General features: G+C 34.9%; 1 protein-coding gene across 1 annotated transcript in view; it reads left to right on the plus strand.

Moving 5' to 3' along the window:
- The first annotated feature begins 345 nt into the window (after nucleotides 1-345).
- The window catches only part of LOC106051360 (beta-1,4-galactosyltransferase 4-like), a 33,575-nt gene continuing 13,044 nt past the window's right edge, over nucleotides 346-20,876 (plus strand). Inside the window, exon 1 of the mRNA XM_056036075.1 lies at nucleotides 346-1,074. Coding sequence (XP_055892050.1) covers nucleotides 795-1,074 — 280 coding nt within the window. The 5' untranslated portion in view covers nucleotides 346-794. The remainder of the gene's footprint in view (nucleotides 1,075-20,876) is intronic.

Raw genomic sequence — 20,876 nt, forward strand, 5'->3', positions numbered from 1 at the left:
GAAGATTCTAGTTCACGGCTGACTAATTGATGAGCTCCTTACGTGTATGTCAACTAATCTGAAGGAATGAGCGTCCATACTCGACTATCACGTGATAGGTTTGTACGGGGGGCATCCAAGAATGTGGTCTAGGTAACTGGTTTTTTCAGTGTCAGTCCTTGGCAAAAAACAACATAAGAAGTCTATCCCCCTTCTTGTCATCAAAACATTGTTACGGTTCGTTGACCAAGCGATGAGACCAAACCTAGCAGCGTCTTTTATTCTTTTAACCTGCACATTTTTTTCATAAACTGTGTGCTGGATGCGGAAGAGAGAGAGAGAGAGAGAGAGAGAGAGAGGGGAGGTGTCAGCGAAGAAACCTGAAGATCAATGTCTCACCCGAGACTTAACTTGTTGCCATGTTCAGAATACAACCGTGTCACAAACGACTTCTACTGTAATTCCAGAGGATACATGTAGAAATGTTTACTTCGTTTAGTTTTATCAATCAAGAAGGAAAGCAAGAAGATAGTAATTACAAGTTTTAAATCATAATACTTTTCAGTATGTAGTTTAAAAAAATAATATGGATAGGTGACATTTTGAAATGTTAGTAGGCTGTGCTTATTCATATATTTTTTTTCTTGTACCGTACTGTGATTTAAGTGAAGCGATTTCATCGCATTAAACATGTTTGAATGAAGTCAAACAATCGAAAAGCATTGTGTCCTTTTTGGACACTGAATATTAATTACTAGGCATAGTTCTTGTGTTTTCATAAGTTACGTAGTTGAAACTCCGTGTATTCTGTCACCATGGATGGACGTGGTTTACGAAGGATGACTTCACTAGCAAGACACGGCTTCGTTAGGATTTCTTCCAACATTGCTCACAGAACGAAGTGCAATTCTCTAGGACTTTGCTCCAGTTTGTTTCAGAGAATTGCTTGTAAGAGTTGGCCCATGACCAAGATCAAAAACTGTCTTTCTCTGGCTGCTGCTCGAGCGGTGTTGATAGCTGGACTACTTTTTTTCGCAGTGATGAGTCTAGGTGTCACTTTCATCGCCAAGAAGACTGTAACTTCTCTGGTTTGTGGTAAGTAAATAGGCAATAGCTTCTCTTGTTTGTGATAAGTAAATAGGCAATAGCTTCACTTGTTTGTGGTAAGTAAATAGGCAATAGCTTCTCTTGTTTGTGGTAAGTAAATAGGCAATAGCTTCACTTGTTTGTGGTAAGTAAATAGGCAATAGCTTCTCTATTTTGTGGTAAGTAAATAGGCAATAGCTTCTCTTGTTTGTGGTAAGTAAATAGGCAATAGCTTCTCTTGTTTGTGGTAAATAAATAGGCAATAGCTTCTCTTGTTTGTGGTAAGTAAATAGGCAATAGCTTCTCTTGTTTGTGATATTTAAGTAGTTACTACTCTTCTTTGTGATATCTAGGCTCTAATTTCTCTTGTTTGTGACATGTAGGCTCTATATTCTCTTCTTTGTGATATGTAGGCTCTAATTTCTCTTGTTTCTGATATGTAGACTCTAATTTCTCTTGTTTGTGACATATAGGCTCTATATTCTCTTGTTTGTGTTATGTAGGCTGTAGCTTCTCTTGTTTAGGATATGTAGGCTGTAGCTTCTCATGTTTGTAATATGTAGGCTGTAGCTACTCTTGTTTGTAATATGTAGGCTGTAGCTACTCTTGTTTGTGATATGTAGGCTGTAACTTCTGTTGTTTGTGATATGTAGGCTGTAACTTCTGTTGTTTGTGATATGTAGGCATACTTTCATTGCATATTAACACAGTACTTAATTTGATTTGTGCACTTGTATGTGTGTGACGCAATGCATGAGTACGACAAAGTACTACCTTCTAGTTTGTTTGACTTTTAGTGGCCTCAGAGTGATGAAAATCGCTATTATGTTTGTGTCGCCTGTCTGTCCGTCGTGTTATTTAATATTAGTATGTGTACAGTGTCAATTCTATATTGTCCGTCTCTAATTCTACATGTATAAATATCATGTAATCTTCACGCTGGCCAGAATCAGACATGCCACTAGCAGTACCTGGTGCACAGGTTGTCAGTGATCCCAGGTCATGAAGCTTTAATGAGAAAAGGATTTCGTGTAAAGCAAACTCTTAGATGTCCTTACAAACAGTCGTTTTTACACACTGTATAACAAAACTCTGATCTAAGTCTCACTCACAAAAGTAACTCTTATATGACGAGTAAGGATTCCATTATTATCATAAACTGATTTTGTTTAAAAGAAAAGATTGTGTGTACAAATTTAAAAAATCTTTGTTGACTTTGTTTTTATATGCACACGCTGAATGATAAACCATTAAACCAATCGCATTTAGTTCGATTACAATCAAGATAAGTGTGACTACGGATTTTCGTTTTGAGGAACCAAACATGAAGAATGGACAAACCAACAGACTCAGCTACTTTGTCTTGATTTTCTACCATAGTGTCCGCTTCAATGATGTGTGTCACATGCAGCGACTCGAAAACCTCCCAGCGATGTCGCAGTATTCAACTGCTTAGGTTATCTTATCTTATTAACAGGACCGCCGCTACCTATTGTGTGATGTGTGTATTGCATTCAAGTGGCCAAATTTTGGGGTCGGCCAAAACGTTAAAGTCACAGTCTCGGTTGCCATTGCCTGTTAAATGTTCACCTCGGGTTAAGACGGTAAAAAGACACGTGAAACTCTTAAATAGAAACAGGAAGTAGAATGAATAAAAATTGACTTTTAGTTCAGTCAAGTAAGTCAAGTTGTATCCTTTGGACCAGTATGGACAGTAGTGACTTGGAGAGTCAAGTAGTAATTTTGAGTTAAGAAGTATCTTTTGGGCAGTCGAAGCCAGTGGTCACTTGAGACATGTATTTCTAGTAGTTATTATTCTGTACTATTATTATTATTAAGCATTTATTACCCGCTTTGATGCGGACGTTACTTGAAGTCTATTTTTGAGAGTTTGACATGTTGGATAAATTTGATACCGCTGTTATGTGGATGTGACTTTGTTTCTTATTGGATTATGTAACCAACAAGGAGTGCAGTATTATTATTTTTATGAAATAAACTTTATATTTCGTCTGCTGAAACGGACTTAAGTCAATCTGTAGTAGCTATGTTTGTCACGTGTCAAGTGTGACTCCAGGAAGCACGAACCCAGCATTCTACGACTGCTGAACATATAACGTTTACAGTTACACTAAGGTTATTTTTAATACTTATAATAAACTGTGGCGTTTCTACAGATTTGCGGTCTGGACCTTTTTAGGGGCCCCTGCATTTTGACATTCGACATCATGACATGAGATAATGTACTTAATAAATATGTCTAAATTCCGATTGGTACATTATATAAGTTAAACTAACAAGAAATAATCATTTAAACTGTTTTAATGAATTTTAACGTCGTTTATTGGCGATATAATGCACAAGTGACAAATCTCAATTCATATCGCCTCACGTCGTGCTTTCTGTCCAGCAAAGGCATCTATAACACCATCTAGCTCTAGATCAAGGCTGTCTAGTAGTTTTGACTCCACGTGAATAGCTAGATAACATGGCAGTCGCGTAATATTTAATATTGAATGTAAAAAAATAAATCGGGCATTCATTTGGAGGCCACCGTTAAGTGGGGGCCCGGGGGTACTTTCGAATTTGGACGCCCCTCCCCCACCTTAGCTACGCCACAGCTAATAAAATAATAAATGACTCTGGCGAATGATCTCGGTACTAAACTAAAGAATTTAATTATTTTTTTATTCCGTTGTTACATGACATAATATATTAATTCGAATCATCATTGTCACTAAATTATTATAGCAGAGAACTGACTCGTGTTTTTGGACGCTTATACAGAATATACAGAATAGGAAATTTGTATAGCATAAGAACAAGAAAACATTTTAAAAATATTTTTAAAAAAGTGAATGAATCCATTATTAAACTTCAAATATAATTTTTAAAAATTAAAAAATATAAAAAATTTTGAATCCATTCGGCTATCGAACCATTCAGTTGCTAAAAGATACGCATTTTTTAGCGGCCCCCCGAAAGGGGAATAGACGCTATTAGTTTTTGTATGGTCTGTACGTCCTTCACAAAATAAGAGAGCGGCACTGGTTTTCATAGATTAACTTGTCATCGAACCAAGATTAAGACTAAACAGCATTGCAGTGTGCTCCTGAGGACTTTAGTGGACTAGATTTAAGTACATTATGATTCCTAGTATGTCAGGTCTGGCGAGATTTTTTTTCCCAATGAAACCCCAGGACAACTAATCTCCACCAGTTGACACCGAGAGGTCCTGGAGTTCTGTTAGAATCACCACAGACTGAAAAGATAACAAACAAAGCTCCCCGTGCCTTTCCAACCTTGATTGTAAATCTCACACAAAGGCAAATTTTAAAAAATATAATTTATTACCATGCATCGCCTCCTTGTGATCAAATTCCTTACTTTACAAAATTATAATAATAATAATAAAATGTATAATTTAAAAGCAAAGATATACTAAATAATATATTGAAACCATCATAGTCAGAAATATGATACAAAGATTAGCATATCAACAACTAATAGATAACTAACTGAGAATACAAGTGAAAAAACATCAATACTTACACATTAACACATGCATAATCATTCACACATACCCTATATACATATTAATATATACAAACTATTAAACACACATTGTTTTCCTCTTTTTAGCGGCCCCCGTAAGGAGAAAAAGCTGCTATTAGGTTTGTGCAAAATGTCCGTCTGTCCGTCTGTCCGTCTGTCACACTCAGATCTCGAAAACTAGAAGAGATATGAAAAATATTATTTCATCATTAAATGCGGCTTGAAAAGTTTAGGTGCAACGGCTACTTTTGGTTTTCTAAAAGCAAACCGTTTAATTTATAAAATTAATTATGCAAGCGATTTTTTCATAAAAATACACCAATTCTAAAACAATTACGTAAATGTAAGGGAGGCAATGTCACAATATGCTAACAAAGATGGACAATTTTTGTGTATTTTCAGTATCACAAAGTCAAATATATTTTTAAAATGTACAGGAAATGTTTACAACAAATATAAATAATAGTTAAAGATGTTTTTTCTGGTCAACTAGCTGCTAAAATTAAAAGAAAACATTTCTGTTTGTTTATAAAGGCTAATAATGCACTTTGTATGTAAATATCACGCACATTTTTTTAAATGGACTTTTTATGCAGCGATTTTCGTGCAGTAGCGTAACGTCGCAACATGTTCAGGTGCTAAACCAATTCCTTAAACTTTTTTAAAAAATCAGATTTTATTTATTTTTTGTTTATTGCCCCCATCCGAATAAAAGAAGATTATTTTTGTGCGTTTTGTCTGTTGGTCGGTCTGTCCGTCACGATTAGATTAAAAAAACTAGAACTCTAAAAGCTATTGAAAATCTGATTTACCCTTTAATGTTCCTCCCATATCATCTCAATAGTTTTAAGTATCTAAAAATTGATTGTTCCGGATTTTTTTTTTTTTTTTGCTAATCAAACTAATCAACCCCAACAAATGTGTGTTTGCTCTTCTAATTTATATTACATTCAATTTCCATTCTTAAACGTTTCAAAAACACATTATCAATAATATGTTGTTCCTTTTTTATGTAAATAGCATATTAATGCTAAATCAAAATCTCTATACTGACTTATATTTCATTATGTGTATAAATGTTCCGGATATTGTTTTATAAAACATGAATTATGCCTAATGATTGTTTGAAATCGCATAATTTACTAATATTACACTTATATAATTTGACAATGCGTCACTATAATTTGGTTATCAATATCAAATTGTTCCGTATTTTCATCTTTAAACAAATTTTAAAAATATCGACAATAGGTTGTTCAGGGCTTTAAAAAAAAGTAATTTACTAGAATTGATTACTGAAAATTACTTTTTAGACATTTAATTTTCTTGTAAAACATAACATAGAAGTTTTGTAATCGATAAAGAATGTTCCGGATTTTGTTTCTTACAAATCGTCGCCAGAAATTTCCGAATTTATTTAAAAATCTACTAACGCCAAATAATTGTTTGAACTCCTCTCTTCTAATTAATAAACAAATAATCTTCTCATTTACGAAATAATGTTTTTTCGGATTTTTATGAAAAATATTTTAACTCACTACTCTCTTACAGTACATTTAACTTTCTACCTAAAACATTAAAAAATCTAATTATCGTTAATATTATGTTCCGATTTTTAAGGAAAACAGAATCCAAACACCAAAGTAAGGTATGAAAATCTCTCCACATGGCTGTAGTACATCTAATTTTTATACGAGACCATCCAAAAAAATTAATTAACGGTATTACATTTATCTGAAATTCTCTTTTTCTTTTACTATTTATACAAACATCCGGAACAATCTATTATATAAACTTTTCAATTGTATTCATACCTAAAAATTATTGCGATGTTTTGAAACGTAAAATAAAGGTTAATCAATTTTAATAACTTTTAGTTGTTTTTTTTTATATCAAGATGACGGACAGACCGACTGACAGACAAAACGCAAAAACAATGCGGCTTTGATCCTCTTTAAATAAATTCTATTAGAACTCAGTGCACCAATGTATATGAACCCTCGTCAAATATCTCGTGTAAATAAAGACATTTTTAGGGTACCGGTACTAGCCTATTGTGACGTAGTGGTTTTTTTTTTCCTTTGACGTCATATGGAATCAATTCTTTAAAAGTAATGTTAAAAGAACGCACTCGGTGCACCAATGTCTATGAACACTCGATAAATAGCTCGTAATGATGAAGGTGATTTTTAGTCTAGCTAGGCCGTGTGACGTAGTGGTTTTTTTTCCTTTGACGTCATATGGAATCAATTCTTTAAAAGTAATGTTAAAAGAACGCACTCGGTGCACCAATGTCTATGAACACTCGATAAATGGCTCGTAATGATGAAGGTGATTTTTAGTCTAGCTAGGCCGTGTGACGTAGTGGTTTTTTTTCCTTTGACGTCATATGGAATGAATTCTTTAAAAGAAATGCTTAAAGAACGCACTCGGTGCACCAAAGTCTATGAACACTCGATAAATGGCTCGTAATGATGAATGCGATTTTTAGTCTAACTAGGCCGTGTGACGTAGTGTTTTTTTTCCTTTGACGTCATATGGAATTAATTCTTCAAATGAAATGAAAAAAGAACTCGGTATAGTAATGTTTATTAAGCCTCGTTATGTAACTCGCGTTTAAAAAAGGAATATCTTGATTTAGATCTAATCTAGATTTTTTAAACTAGATCTAGATTTTTATTACAGTATATCTAGATCTGGATTTATATTCTAATTAAAATTATTTTAGAGTCTAGATCTAGAATTTCTAGATCTAGTTTAGACTAAAATAGACTAGATTAAGATGTAGAATTTGAATTTCTAAACTTAAAGTGTAAAGAAAAAGTGTAGATTTTCATTTCCAAACGTTTTGATCAATATTGCAATGTTTTAATATACTAAAACTAATCTAAATTTTTTTATTTAATTAAAATTTAAGTTTACAGCAAATGAATCTTTGAAACATTATTACTTTTGACCATCAAAATTAAATCACCTCTTGAATATTATTTGCGAATATGCAGATCCGACAGGGATCCGACTTCGACGGGGGCCGCCTCTGAGTTTGTGTAACACAAACTCTCTTTGTAATCTTGTTAAGTTTTTTTCCGTATTTTTGTAGCTATCTTATTCATAACACAAAGGGCTTCAAAACAAGGTGATGAATACTTCTGAGAGCGCAGTCCTTCGAAATAGGTATCTACCCAAGAACACATATAAATGCATCATAATACAAGCACAACATTTATTTTATATAAATAAATCCATAAAATCAGATACATTTGCAATTAGAAAATCACTTCTGTAATATACTAAAATATACATACATATATATCCTAAAACTATCCTCATACATAAGCTCACACAAATACCTATATAAATTTACATTTACCCACAAGCACACCAATATACAACACCACAAATTTCACTTGACCTTATCACCATTTACATTCCCCCAAAGTTCTCTAGTTGAAAGTCTACAATTTGTCTAAACATTATATCAAGGCTATTAGGAAGGGAATTTTTATAAACTATAACAATTTTCATTCTAGTATTCCAAACAACTTTCCTATACTCTGCCAAGATAATGAGGTTAAACAATCCTATGAGCTTTATTACGTAATTTGGGAATCTTGTTTAAAAAGATCGCAGGATTGACATCTGAGTCACTATTAGCATCTAACAGACTTTTAACAGTATTTTTCACATTAGAAAACAACGGACAATCTATACATTGATGTTTTTCTTCCATTTCCACTGACCTGTTACATATTTAACTGTTAATACTTACTCATTACTATCAACAGTAATAGCTAGATTATCAGCGCTAGTACTGATATCAAGAAAGAAGTGTTCTACATTTTTGGTTATACTTAAAAGCATAAAATAATAAGGTAATACTGTATGACTTTGCTACATGCAAGGCTCGTAAAGTAGTTCTGTACGTAGTAAAGAATGAATAAAATGCAAAGACGAATTTATTTTCTAATACAAACTCTTAAATTTCATTTATTATCCGCTTCCCTAACCAAACTTGGCCCGTGAAATCTGTTACGCATAGGGCCCAACAATAATTAAGTCCGGCCCTGCTATTTAGTGACGGGTGAATATACATAGTTGATTACTTGTTCTCTTGCCATGACTTCTTGGTCACAATGGTTAAGTCCGGCGCTGCTATTTATTGTTTGTAAAATGTTTGTTTGTAAAATGTTTTACATGTTTCGGATGTTCCTTCAGAGTTGAAGGACGAAGGGGGATGGGAGCGGTCAGGGTTTGATAAATCCAAACGACAGTCCAGCGCGCAAACCGCACGACCTGGCAGCCATCCGTAGTGACCGGTGAATACTTGTTCTCCCCCTCCTCTTGTTTTTTCGTGAGGTGACTATCCGTTGAAATAAGAAAGTGATCTTTCCTTTACTTCTTCTTCTCGTCCAAACTCTTGAGCGACGAAGAGAATTATATATATATATATATATATATAGATTGTTAATATTTGTATGTATTCGATGAACTGATATTTATAAAGATATAGTTAAATCTTAGGTGTCACTTACAAAGACCGCATCATGAATGAAGAGATTAGAAACACGATTAATACAGCAATTGGACCTCAACGTAAACTCAAACTCTATGGCCACATCACAAGGTCCTCAGGGCTCGCAAAGACCTTTCTTTAGGGAACAGTACCTGGAAGAAGATGAAGAGGAAGACAGAGAAAGCGATGGGAAGACAACATCAATGAATAAAATTCTAAAAATCTATCCAAGGCAAAAGGACAGAGAGAAATGAAGAAAGACGATAGACAGGTCTTGTGTAGTGCCCCAATGGTTCAACAGACTAAGGGATAGGTTAAAGTAAGTTTGATGTGAACCTGGGCCTAACTGATGTCTTATAATGAGTATCTAATTGTTCTAATTGTTTTGTAAAGGGTCAATCTCTTATTCAAACCCTCAAGAAAAAACAATTTCGTAAAGAAAAAAAATGATTTAATTGTTTTGTAAGGTGCCAATCTTTCATCTCAGGTCTCAATAAATAAATCTTTTCCTTTTCCTTAAGTGTTTCAGGTGTATATGGATGCATTATAGGTTTACGTCTATAATATGAAACGCTGCTTATTAATTACTGTTTTGAATTTAATTCCACGTGTATGCATATCAAATAGATTTTTTCTCTTTAAAAATAAAAGAAAACATTTTTATTGTAAATATATGTTGTTTACAGAAATGAGATAATTTAACTTCGTAACACAATTTTAGAACCATATTTTTACAAAAACGCTAAAACCATTTGCATAAATGTGATAAAAATGTGGTAAATACCAATCTCCCTTACTAAATAGCCTTTGAGGCTTATTCACTATTAATAGTGAATAGTTGTAAAAGGGGTGTAATTTTATGAAAAAAACTGCTTGATAATTGGTTTTAAAAAAATAAATTTTCACCTTAAGAAAAGAAAAAAGTAGCCGTTGCATAAGAACTTTGAGTGGTCTAAAATATTATGATGTCGGATTTTCACTATCTTTCTAGTTTACGATATCTAAATGGGACGAACGGATGGACAGACAGACCACACAAAACTAAAAGCGTCTATTCGCCTTTCGTGGGATCGCTAATAAAATGATTAAGTGTTCCACAATCTACACATGCATCTTTATATATTATACAATAAATATATGATATATCTATATAAAAGAATAAAAAAAACTCCGAAATATAAGTTAGTAATTTTTTCTCTAGTACTTAAAAATGGACGTAAGTGTTTGTTTTCGCACGAAGACGGGCACAACCCTGCTTATAAATTACAGACATTTCATCCCAAAAAATTAATAATAATCACATCCAACGCGTATCAGTGTTAATTTAGTCATGCATGTTAATTAGAGACTCTTCTAAGTCATTGGGTTTCCTGGCTGATACAGGCAACCCTTTCCATGGTCTTATAGCACAGAGTAAGAAGGGAAACTTATAGTAAATTGTGCTAACGTATGGAATAAGAAATGTGACTTGTAAAAGATTAAGAATAAAAATATTCGTTACTTGGTATGTTACGGACTGTGTAACCTGGATCAAATTATAAAATTATATACTGTTCAATGAGCTGCAACCCTTGCTAGGGTTACTTGCAAATATATTTAGGTAAATAGGTTAATTATCGACCTTACGCTTTCTTTCAAAATTCTGTTTCTAGAAAAAAAAATCCTTCCAAGACTGACCACTGCACTGAAGCGATGTATACAACCAAAAAAATATACTAATTTAAAAAAAAAGCTAATACGAAGTGTAATACTAATAGTGTCAATTAGTTTGGATGTCATGTAATTAAATTAAATTTTTAATACATCTAGACTATTCTAAACCAACAACAATAAATCTGTCTTATCAGAAATATTTTTAGCATTATTTTTACCAATTGTTTTTGTTTAGCGCTATTTCATGCTTTTAGCTTTCTTAATACGCTATGATTCAATAACTTATCTGGAACCTTCGGGGATATGGGGAAGGGGGTGGGGAGAAAGAAAGGGATATCTGGTTAAATTGGCCCTCTGCATGGGTTAAAGTAGCCCCTAAAAGCTGAAACGGACTTAAGTCAATCTGTAGTAGCTATGTTTGTCACGTGTCAAGTGTGACTCCAGGAAGCACGAACCCAGCATTCTACGACTGCTGAACATATAACGTTTACAGTTACACTAAGGTTATTTTTAATACTTATAATAAGCTGTGGCGTTGCTACAGCATCCAGGTCATTCCCCCTACTTTTTTTTATATAAAGTCATTTAAAAAGCTTTTAGGGGCTACCTTAACCAATGCAGATGGGCCAAAAACCTTCACGCATTCCTTAATATAATCGATTATTACGGAAGAGAACAAATACTATACTCATAACTCATGAAGTAATTTCTCCCCCCCCCCCACCCCCACATACACAAACAAACAAAAGCGTCGTCTTTAGACAACGAGAAACTCTTTGTGTTGCTTATCTCTGCAATCTTTAAAGATTTATTAATCCAAAAATGATCTGTCTGTTCAAGCAGTTCTTCAAGAATGTTCCACGTATGTTATCAACCGTCACGCATGATCCTATGAAGCCTAGTGTATAGGGTTACATTCAATAATTTAAGTGAATATCAATATCTTATTTAAAACAATGTCATTGAGAATTGTTTCTCTCAAGACTTTGTATTATTTTGTCATATTTCGCTATTAAAAAATAAGCATGACTCTAAACGAGCGATAGATTTTGATATTGCCACGAGAAGTCTTGGTGATTACAATAGGAATACACTTGAACTGGTGATTCAAGGTTATTTACAGTCATCTGCTTTTCGTTCGAAATTAGATCTTTCATTTTGTTTATCAATACTTGCTCATGCTTTACACCAGTCCAACTTAAGAAACGTTGCTTTTTATGGATTCACCTCTAATGTAATAGTCAACAAAGAGGAGTGAAATTGGTCTTGATACACTCGCGTGGACTAAGCAAGTCACATTCGGTGACTATATATTTTAACTTATACCGTCTGTGTGGTGGCAAGACCTATGTGAGATTAGCGACTCGACAGATTTAATAATACATGCAAAAGTCTCCCCCCCCCCTTTTCCTTATTAGTCCCTTCTGCTCTGACGGTAAATACCACGTCAAACGCTAATCCGGAACTTTCGGCTTCATCTAGCGTTTCAGTGGACCAAGACTATCTAATGACTAAATGACTAAAAACAAATCGGGTGTCCACTTCCGACTCGATGCCCTGTGAGGGTCACACACTTTGCGGAATTCTTTTTTTCTGGCCTTGCATCCATTCCCTCGCACCCTTCTTCTATTTTCATTACGTTACCCCTCTTCATTTCGATTCCCCATCGTAGTATCGTGTGGTGTCAATAATTGATTTTTGTTCAGCATTTGCGGGATATTATCCCCACACATTTTTAACATTAAATTTGTATGGCTGTAAATCGTAGCCCAGTGTTATTAAAGGATAAAACCCAAAATAATATGAATGGCGTTTAGCTCCTGCTTAATGTTCAAGGCTTACTTCCTGTTACCTAGGAGTGATTTGAAAGAACCGTATGGGGATTCCAAGAAATCAATTCAATACTTTAAAGATTCATTTGGTCTACACCGCGTCCTGGTCACGTAGAAAGAAGGATTCAAAGAGAGGGGAGCTTCATTTGCATTTATTATCCAGACAAATACACCTTCAAACAGGTTAAGTGGAATGTTTGCGTATTATTTCTGCTAACTTATAAATGAACCATAAAGGGGCGCGGAACATGAAAAGAAATGTAAATTAACCAGTTTTTGGAAGACAAGACACAACAAGCAACTAAATACTATAACCTTTTCCTAACTTTACCTAACTCTTGATATGTTAAGTGTTAGCATGATGCTTTTCTTTCAAGAACAGATTATTAATTTAGATGTAACACTCACCTCATGTCTCCCAAGACTGGTATAAGAGTTGGATGAACCTTAGTATAAAAAAAAGTAGCACTAAAGTATCATTTGCCGTAGAATGAGCATTTCGTTTTCACGGGACCTACACTTGCCGAGAGAAAATTTTCTCATCCTTCGACTGTGTGAATGTAAAGAATCAGCTTTCTCTTTAAACATTTACCTCTTGCTCTCTCCAGAAGTTATAAGCTTTTTTTGTTTGTTTTTATACATTTTATTTATTTATTTACTGGTCTTTTGGTACAAAAAAATCTTTTTTTTTCGCCTTAGTAATGGTAAAATAGGAGGGAAAAAAAATCATAATTGGCCTTTTTTTATGAATGTGTGTTGTTTGCAATTATAAAGTTTGAATTCATGATCTCGTGTCAATCTCTTCCCTTGAATTGTTTTCTCAATCAAACAGAAGTGTTTTAATTTGATCACCTTTGCAGTCCATTCAATGGAAGTCAGTTGTCAAGATAAAGTCACTTCAACGAACACACTTGTCATCAGAAACGCCGAAGAACCAATGGTTTCAGAGTATAGTGGTCACGTGTCACGTGTACTTTGAAGCTCTAACTGCAGATCTCATGACTATCATTGTACTACTGTGTTATATTAATATACCTGCTCAAGCAGAGTTTTGGCGTCTTAACTCGTAGATAAAACAAAAGATTGTTTTCAAACTTGAATTTATAAAAATGTTTTCTTTTATTTCATTATTAGCGGCCCCCGAAAGGGGAAAAGACGCTATTAGTTTTGTGTGAAATGTCTGTCTGTCTGTCCGTCTGACCGTCTGTCCGTCCGTCCCGTTTAGATCTCGTAAACTAGAAAAGATATTGAAAATCGGACATCACAATATTTTAGACCATTCAAAGTTCTGATGCAACGGCTACTTTTTTTTCCTGAAAGCGAAAAATCTAATTTTTAAAATCAGTTATGCAAGTATTTTTTTAAAGAGAAAAAGCTAATTAGTATGCATTATAAGTTAGACCTAATTTAAAACGAATAGTAATCTTATAAACTTCATTTTCATGAACCTATTTATTATTGTAAGAGAATCTATTTATTTATTTTTATTTTGAGGATTTGAATAACAGATTGAACCTTTTCAAAAAATTAGATCAATTATAAGACATCAGTTAGGCCAGGGGAGGCGCGGTGGCTAAGCGGTAAAGCGCTTGGCTTCCGAACCTGGGGTCCCCGGTTCGAATCCTGGTGAAGACTGGGATTTTTAACTTTTGGAATCTTTGGGCGCCTCTGAGTCCACTCAGCTCTAATGGGTACCTGACATTAGTTGGGGAAAAGTAAAGGCGGTTGGTCGTTGTGCTGGCTACATGACACCCTCGTTAACCGTAGGTCACAAAATCAGATGAACTTTACATCATCTGCCCTATAGACCACAAGGTCTGAAAGGGGAACTAGTTAGGCCAGGTTCACATCTAACTTTACATTCACTTTCACCTATCCTTTGATCTGCAGGACCGTTGGGGCACTACACAAGATCTGTTAACCTTCTTTCTCCATTCTTATCTCTCATTTGTCTTTGATATAATTTCATTCGGATGTTCTTTCTGAAAATATTGAAGCCTGCCTGGGTGGACCACTTCGGGGGCCGATTTTGAGTTTGTGTTTCCACACAAACTGTCTTTTGTAACCTTGTTTAGTTTTACTTTAGATTTGGAGTAGAAAGCCTTAGACAATTTATATATTGCTTTCTTCTGTCACGAAGCAAAAATGGGTCATATCCTAGAATTGTAATGAATGCCTGGGCATTAACTATGGTAGAAGCGATGTCGCTCACTTGGCAGTGCCACTCTCTCGAAGCAGCTGATGTTCTCCAAGCAGATGATGTGTTCAAGTATTGATACAGTTTGGGATCAGCGGCGTCAGATGCTCTGCCAGGATGTGGCACTTTAATTGCAAGAATGCCCTTTGGGTCACTGGATCCTAATTTGTTTTCTCAGGGTTGATTCCCGTAGCAGAATCAGAGTTTTCTTTCTCTCTTGCCAACCATGACTAAATAGTCCCTCCTGTCCGAATATATATATGTATAATATATTTGCGGTTTAGAGGCGGACTGGGCTCCACAGCCTTGGTCGGCAGCCAGTCTAGGAGTTGGAAACCTACAGCCATCTGCTATCTACAGCCGTCTCATACTACTGAGCCACTGCGATTGGCTCTTGACTAAAGAGTGGTTTTGATCTGCGCCATCCACATTCCACAATAAAAATACCTATCACAGACTATAATAACCCCCAAGTAAAAATGCGGATAAAATTGCATGCAGGAATGTCCGCAAAATGCTGGATAATGACATGAACGATTACCGCCAGCGGACAACGGTTTCGTCTGCATAAAAATGCTGGAAAAATATGCAGGTCGCTATTGGGTTTGCGTAGTTATGTGAAAAACTGCACTCATCCTTAATGTTCAGAATCGAAGACATTGTCATAATATATTTAGTCTTCCTGGTAACTATTCACTTGGCTATGAATACCAGCTTTGTTTCAACTGCTGCTAGACAGTTACTCAGAATAAGGACCTATTAGTTTAAAGTTTAAAAGGAAACTCCGAAGATTTTTCAAATATAAGTTATTGACATATTTAAATTCTGCGTGAAAAGTTGTAATAGTAAACATTTTACCATTTTGTATTTAAATGCTTAGAAAAATTTATATTTAATGAATTAGTCAGTAAATTCTTGACATCTAAAAAAAAACGGGATTCTTTGAAATTTTGTTTTAAGCTATTTCATACGTCACTTCCCTCAACAATACTGAAAGAGAAACGACATTTAACCAATCGTATCGCTTCATTCTTACAGTAGCTGTTAGGCTTAGTGACGGCCTAGTCCAGATCTATTATATATATATATATATATATATATATATATATATATATATATATATATATATATATATATATATATATCATGGGCGTAGCCAGGGGCGGGGGGTTTAAGTCCCCCCCCCGAAATGAAATCCCCCAGGGGGGGGGGAGACGAACTTTAGTGACTGATTTTTTGCTTTGATTTTGTTTATTTTAGGTGAGATTTTAATACTAAACCATCACTTGCCCCAGCGCAGCCAAGGGGGCTTTGAGTTTAAAACCCCCTACCGGGGGATTTTGAGTTTCAAACCCCTACCAGGGGTTTTTGCAGTTAAATCCCCCACTTCCATAAAACAAAAACAAAGAAAATGTAAACGACAATCCCCAAATTCCAAGTGCACAGTTAAGGAAGATTTTGATTTTAAAACCCCCTCCAAAATTTACGATAAACCCCTTTTCAATATGAAAAAAAAACAACAAATTATGCACTCAAAATGTTATGAGCGTAGCTAAATGGGTTTTGACTCAGTTTTAAGTTTAAAATCCCCTCCAGTGGAGTTTAAAGCTAAAATATACATCTTCATACATAAAAAAAAAAACAAATTACACACTCTAAAATAAATCTATTAGCTTAGCCAAAGGGGTTTTGAGTTTAAACCACCCGCCAGCGGGGTTTGAAGCTAAAAAATACATCTTCAATGTAAAAAAAAGCAAATTACACATTAAAATTATTTGAGCGTAGCCAAGCCAATTGGGGGTTTTGAGTTATAACTCTCTCCTCCAGATGGTTTTGAGTTTAAAATCCCCCTACATAGCGTTTTGAGGTGGAAAACCTCAATCTTTAATATTATTTTAAAGCGAACTACAGTTACCAAATTCTATGATCGTAGCTAAATGGGGTTTTGAATAAAAAAAAACAACAACTAAGTCCTGAGATGTTTTAGTTTAAAACCCCCAACAGATGATTCTGACGATAAAACTTCCCTTTTAGATATAACATCTAAAGCAAACTACAGTCAATTCCAAGAGCGTATTCAAGAGAGGTTACACATGTCTACCAGTGGCGGGGCTCCATTAATAAAGTGCAGTGAATAATCATCTGCTGAAATTGAAAAACACTAAATGTGGCTCAACAAAGATGAGATTTTAGGAGTCAATTATAGAGATCGGGTCTAAATCAAGGACATCCTATGCCGAACTGGGAGTCGACCCCTTAGTAAGATTGTGACAGAGCGTCGCATGAGGTTTGCGGGACATGTTCTCCGACAAAATGAATTACGCATAATAAGAGTTGCGATGACATCCTAGTACAACTTGTCGCCACACATTCATGGAGGTCCTCAGAGCAGGTGGGAAGAGGCTTCAGACATTACCAGTGACAGATTTTTGTGGAAACAGCTTGACGGCAAAAGTGCCGAACGGCGCGGGAGGATATAAGTCAGTAAGAATAGCACAATAGGTTTTTGAAATAAGACTTTTTAATAGCAGGAAAATGCACTGTAGATACCTCAGAATATGCATTTTATTGGCATTCAATACCAGAAATAGTGTTTGGAGGCAGGGCTCCGCCCCGCGCTGGGGGAGCTCCTAGCGCTCCCCCAGACCCCCTTGCTGGCAATGGCGGGGAGTCAACAATTTTTTCACTAACTACAGGAAGAACCCATTCTAGGGCACAATAAACGTCTTCCGAAAGAATGAAGGGTCAGAATGTAATAAAGATTATGTACACACACACATACATACATACATACAAAACATTTTTTTTCGCGGGGGGTGCGGGGGGGGGGAGAAAAAAATCCTGGCTACGTCCATGATATATATTTATATATATATACTTGTATAAATAGATCCAAAAAGCATTGGATAACCAACTCGAGAAAAAAAGTAACATTTTCATCTAAGCCTTTCCCTGTCCCAAGAAGTAAATAGATCGTGTGTCTGACTGATTCGAACAAACTGGTCAGTGTAAGGCTAGTCGAGACTATGTGTAGTCGGTCATGACAAGACAACCAAGCGATAGTGTTTGTTGTGTGTTGAGTGGTCTGGCGAGAAAATACAGACTGCCCGGCACTGCCGTGGTTAGTCAAGCATGTAAATCTACTTTTAATACGCATTTTTTTCTTTGCACACAAGATCCTAGATCTAACTGCATAGACGAAGATATATTTCTTTTACGAGAATGTTAACTTTGCTGTATGGCAGGGGTTCTCAACCTGTAGGTCGCGATCCCCTTGGGGGTCGAATGACAATTTGCCAGGGGTCGCCTAAGAACATCGAAAATATGGATTTTTTTGTCTCTATCTATTCTATCTAACTTTTAAAACTTTACTCTGTACAAAGTTTTTCCAATGGCAGTTAATATATTTTTTTGCTGTTGATGTTGAAGAAAGACAACTAAATCAGAATGATCTTTAACATATCAATTGTCAAAGCATGCATAATTTGTACTAGTTTATTAATAGCAGAGCGCTACGCTGTGGAATCGTAGTTATTATTTGTATGTTAACGTCAGGACGATAGCGAAAAGAGATTTAAGCTAGCAATAGGTTCTCGTTGAAAAAGAAATGAAATATTTTCATATGTGAAGAGCCCATGAAAACGAAACATTAAGGGCAGAAAATATTGCGTTGATTTATTTACGGTTTGGTTCTACTTCTATAGTATAAGCAGAAATTTAAAAATTCCTGTGCTTTATTTGTAACGTACTCTGCAACCTAAATACCTTCAACGTTCTATTGATATTCAACATCTAAGCAGACATGGAGGCTAAGTGATGTAGAGGTACGCTTAGGTAGAGAGATGGTGACGATCTAAATGACGAGTCATCTGCAAACCAATTGAAAGGAGAACAACACGAGATGTACATCAGAAAAATGATTTTTTGGAAAAGTTGAAAACTATTACTGATGTTTGAACAGATGGTTTATGAAGTTTGCCAGTATAACGTTTTAGATTTCAACGTCTGCTACTGAATTAGTCGCAAAAGCTCACGAAATCGACGAATATTAAATATTAGTTACGAAGACACAGCCACAAGAATTACAAGAATGAATGAAAAACTTCACTCCAACAAACATGTCTCTCGAGTTGTTTGATAATAATCCGGTCCTTCAGAATAAAACTTCACATTGACAAACAAACTGTCACGAAAATACTATGTCCATGTTGCCAAATGTATCAACTCTCTATGAGAAACATCACATTGAACCTGATAAAGGAACCAAATGATAAATATGTGAAATATGCTTGCGGACGAAATTTCATCTTATTTTCCAAATCTGACACCGATTGCACTTGTCAGATGTCCATTCACAGTCAAAGTTGAAGATGTTCTGGAGACAGAAAGTTTATTGAACTCATTAATAGAGTTGTAGCCAAAAATGATTTCACTTTAATGTCAGTAACACAAATCTGGATTTGGTGTTTGCACCCGATTTGTCTGTATTGCACCCTTCTCTTTCATTGTCAATACTCTATTTTTGGGTAACTTGTGGGTTTACCAGCCAGTTAGTTCTCAAGTAGAGCTAAATACAGAAAAAGACTTGATGCAGAAGACATTCTTTGTGATCTTGCAAAGACCGTCACAAGCATTCCTCCTCTGGTGAAACAGAAACAATGTCAAACTGTCGCAACAATTGTAGCTATGTAGTTTACTCTTACCCTGATCACTGTCCACGCTCCTCCATACTTTTGAAACTGTCACACACGTATGGAGCATTACTATGGTGAATGGGAAATAGAAAAGTTAATAAATGCACGCCATAAAATTGTATTTTTTTTGGAATTCAATTATATGAAGAAATATATTTCAAGAATAGACGGCAATGACATATTGTTTTGAAATTAAACCTAAAATGGTGAAAACACATTCACATTTGCGTTACGTTTTATACCATTAGCAATAGCACAGTTACTTAGGCATATAAAAACGAGGATAATTTTACTGTTGGGGGTCGCCGCATAGTTGAGAATAGTAAAAAGTGGTCGTCAAGCTAAAAAGGTTGAGAAACGCTGCTGTATGGTTTCCCGTTATACAGAAGTCAATAGATTAAATTAAACGTATATGTGACGTCACATAGAAACCCGGTGAAAGTCTGACTGTTTTGGATGCGCAGGAAAATTACGTTGGAAAAACATCAATTACTAAGTTATTATTGCAAATATAAAAAAATATATGCATTATCTGTAAATCAAAACATATATTATATCAAAAAATGTCAAAACCATCGGAGTTTCCCTTTAAGTCCAAATTTACATCACTCTCTGTTCTTTATATACTTAACAATCCATATCACTGCATAATTATTTATATTCCTTGTCCATTAATTCATGGCGCCCTGACTCTTATGAAAGAAATAAACGAAGTGGAAATCTTAATCACCAAGATCACGTTAAAAACTGTTGGACATCTTTATCAAATAAAAATAAAAATCGAAAGATCATTTTTGTTAATTAAATAATAAAGATTAGTTTGTGCTATGGGCATAAGAGCTCAGAAATTTGATTTTCAATTCTAAAACGTGCTCACACAAAATTACCTAAACCTTTTAAAATTCATAGATTATTGACATTCCTTATATTACGTACATGGACATACAATTAACTCAATTAATGAAAATGCTCTATGAATATCGATATTAAACTTTGCTTTTATTATATACCGAAATTAAATTTCCTCCCTTTTTCTTGGCCCAACATGTCTCAAATTTATTCTCAATCACAGGTGCAATGCTTTCGAATGAAAGGAATGTTGAAAAAAATTGAATTGCTTTTGAGTTTTAAATAGTAGCTGCCAATTTGTCTCTAGGGTACAATTATATTTTGTTACCATTAGTTACTTTCTATAATTGTCATTTTATTTATAATCTCTTTGTAATAAAAGTATACTATACGTATGTAACACATTAATAGGTTTCAGGAAGCTGTTACTGTTCAGAAGACTTAGCAAATGTCATACAGGTCTCACCACTACTCAGAAGCAGGTTATTCTCCAGTGTATTCCTTGACCGGGGATTCCA

This window comes from Biomphalaria glabrata, chromosome 7 (assembly GCF_947242115.1).
Source record: "Biomphalaria glabrata chromosome 7, xgBioGlab47.1, whole genome shotgun sequence".
NCBI classification, from domain to species: domain Eukaryota; kingdom Metazoa; phylum Mollusca; class Gastropoda; family Planorbidae; genus Biomphalaria; species Biomphalaria glabrata.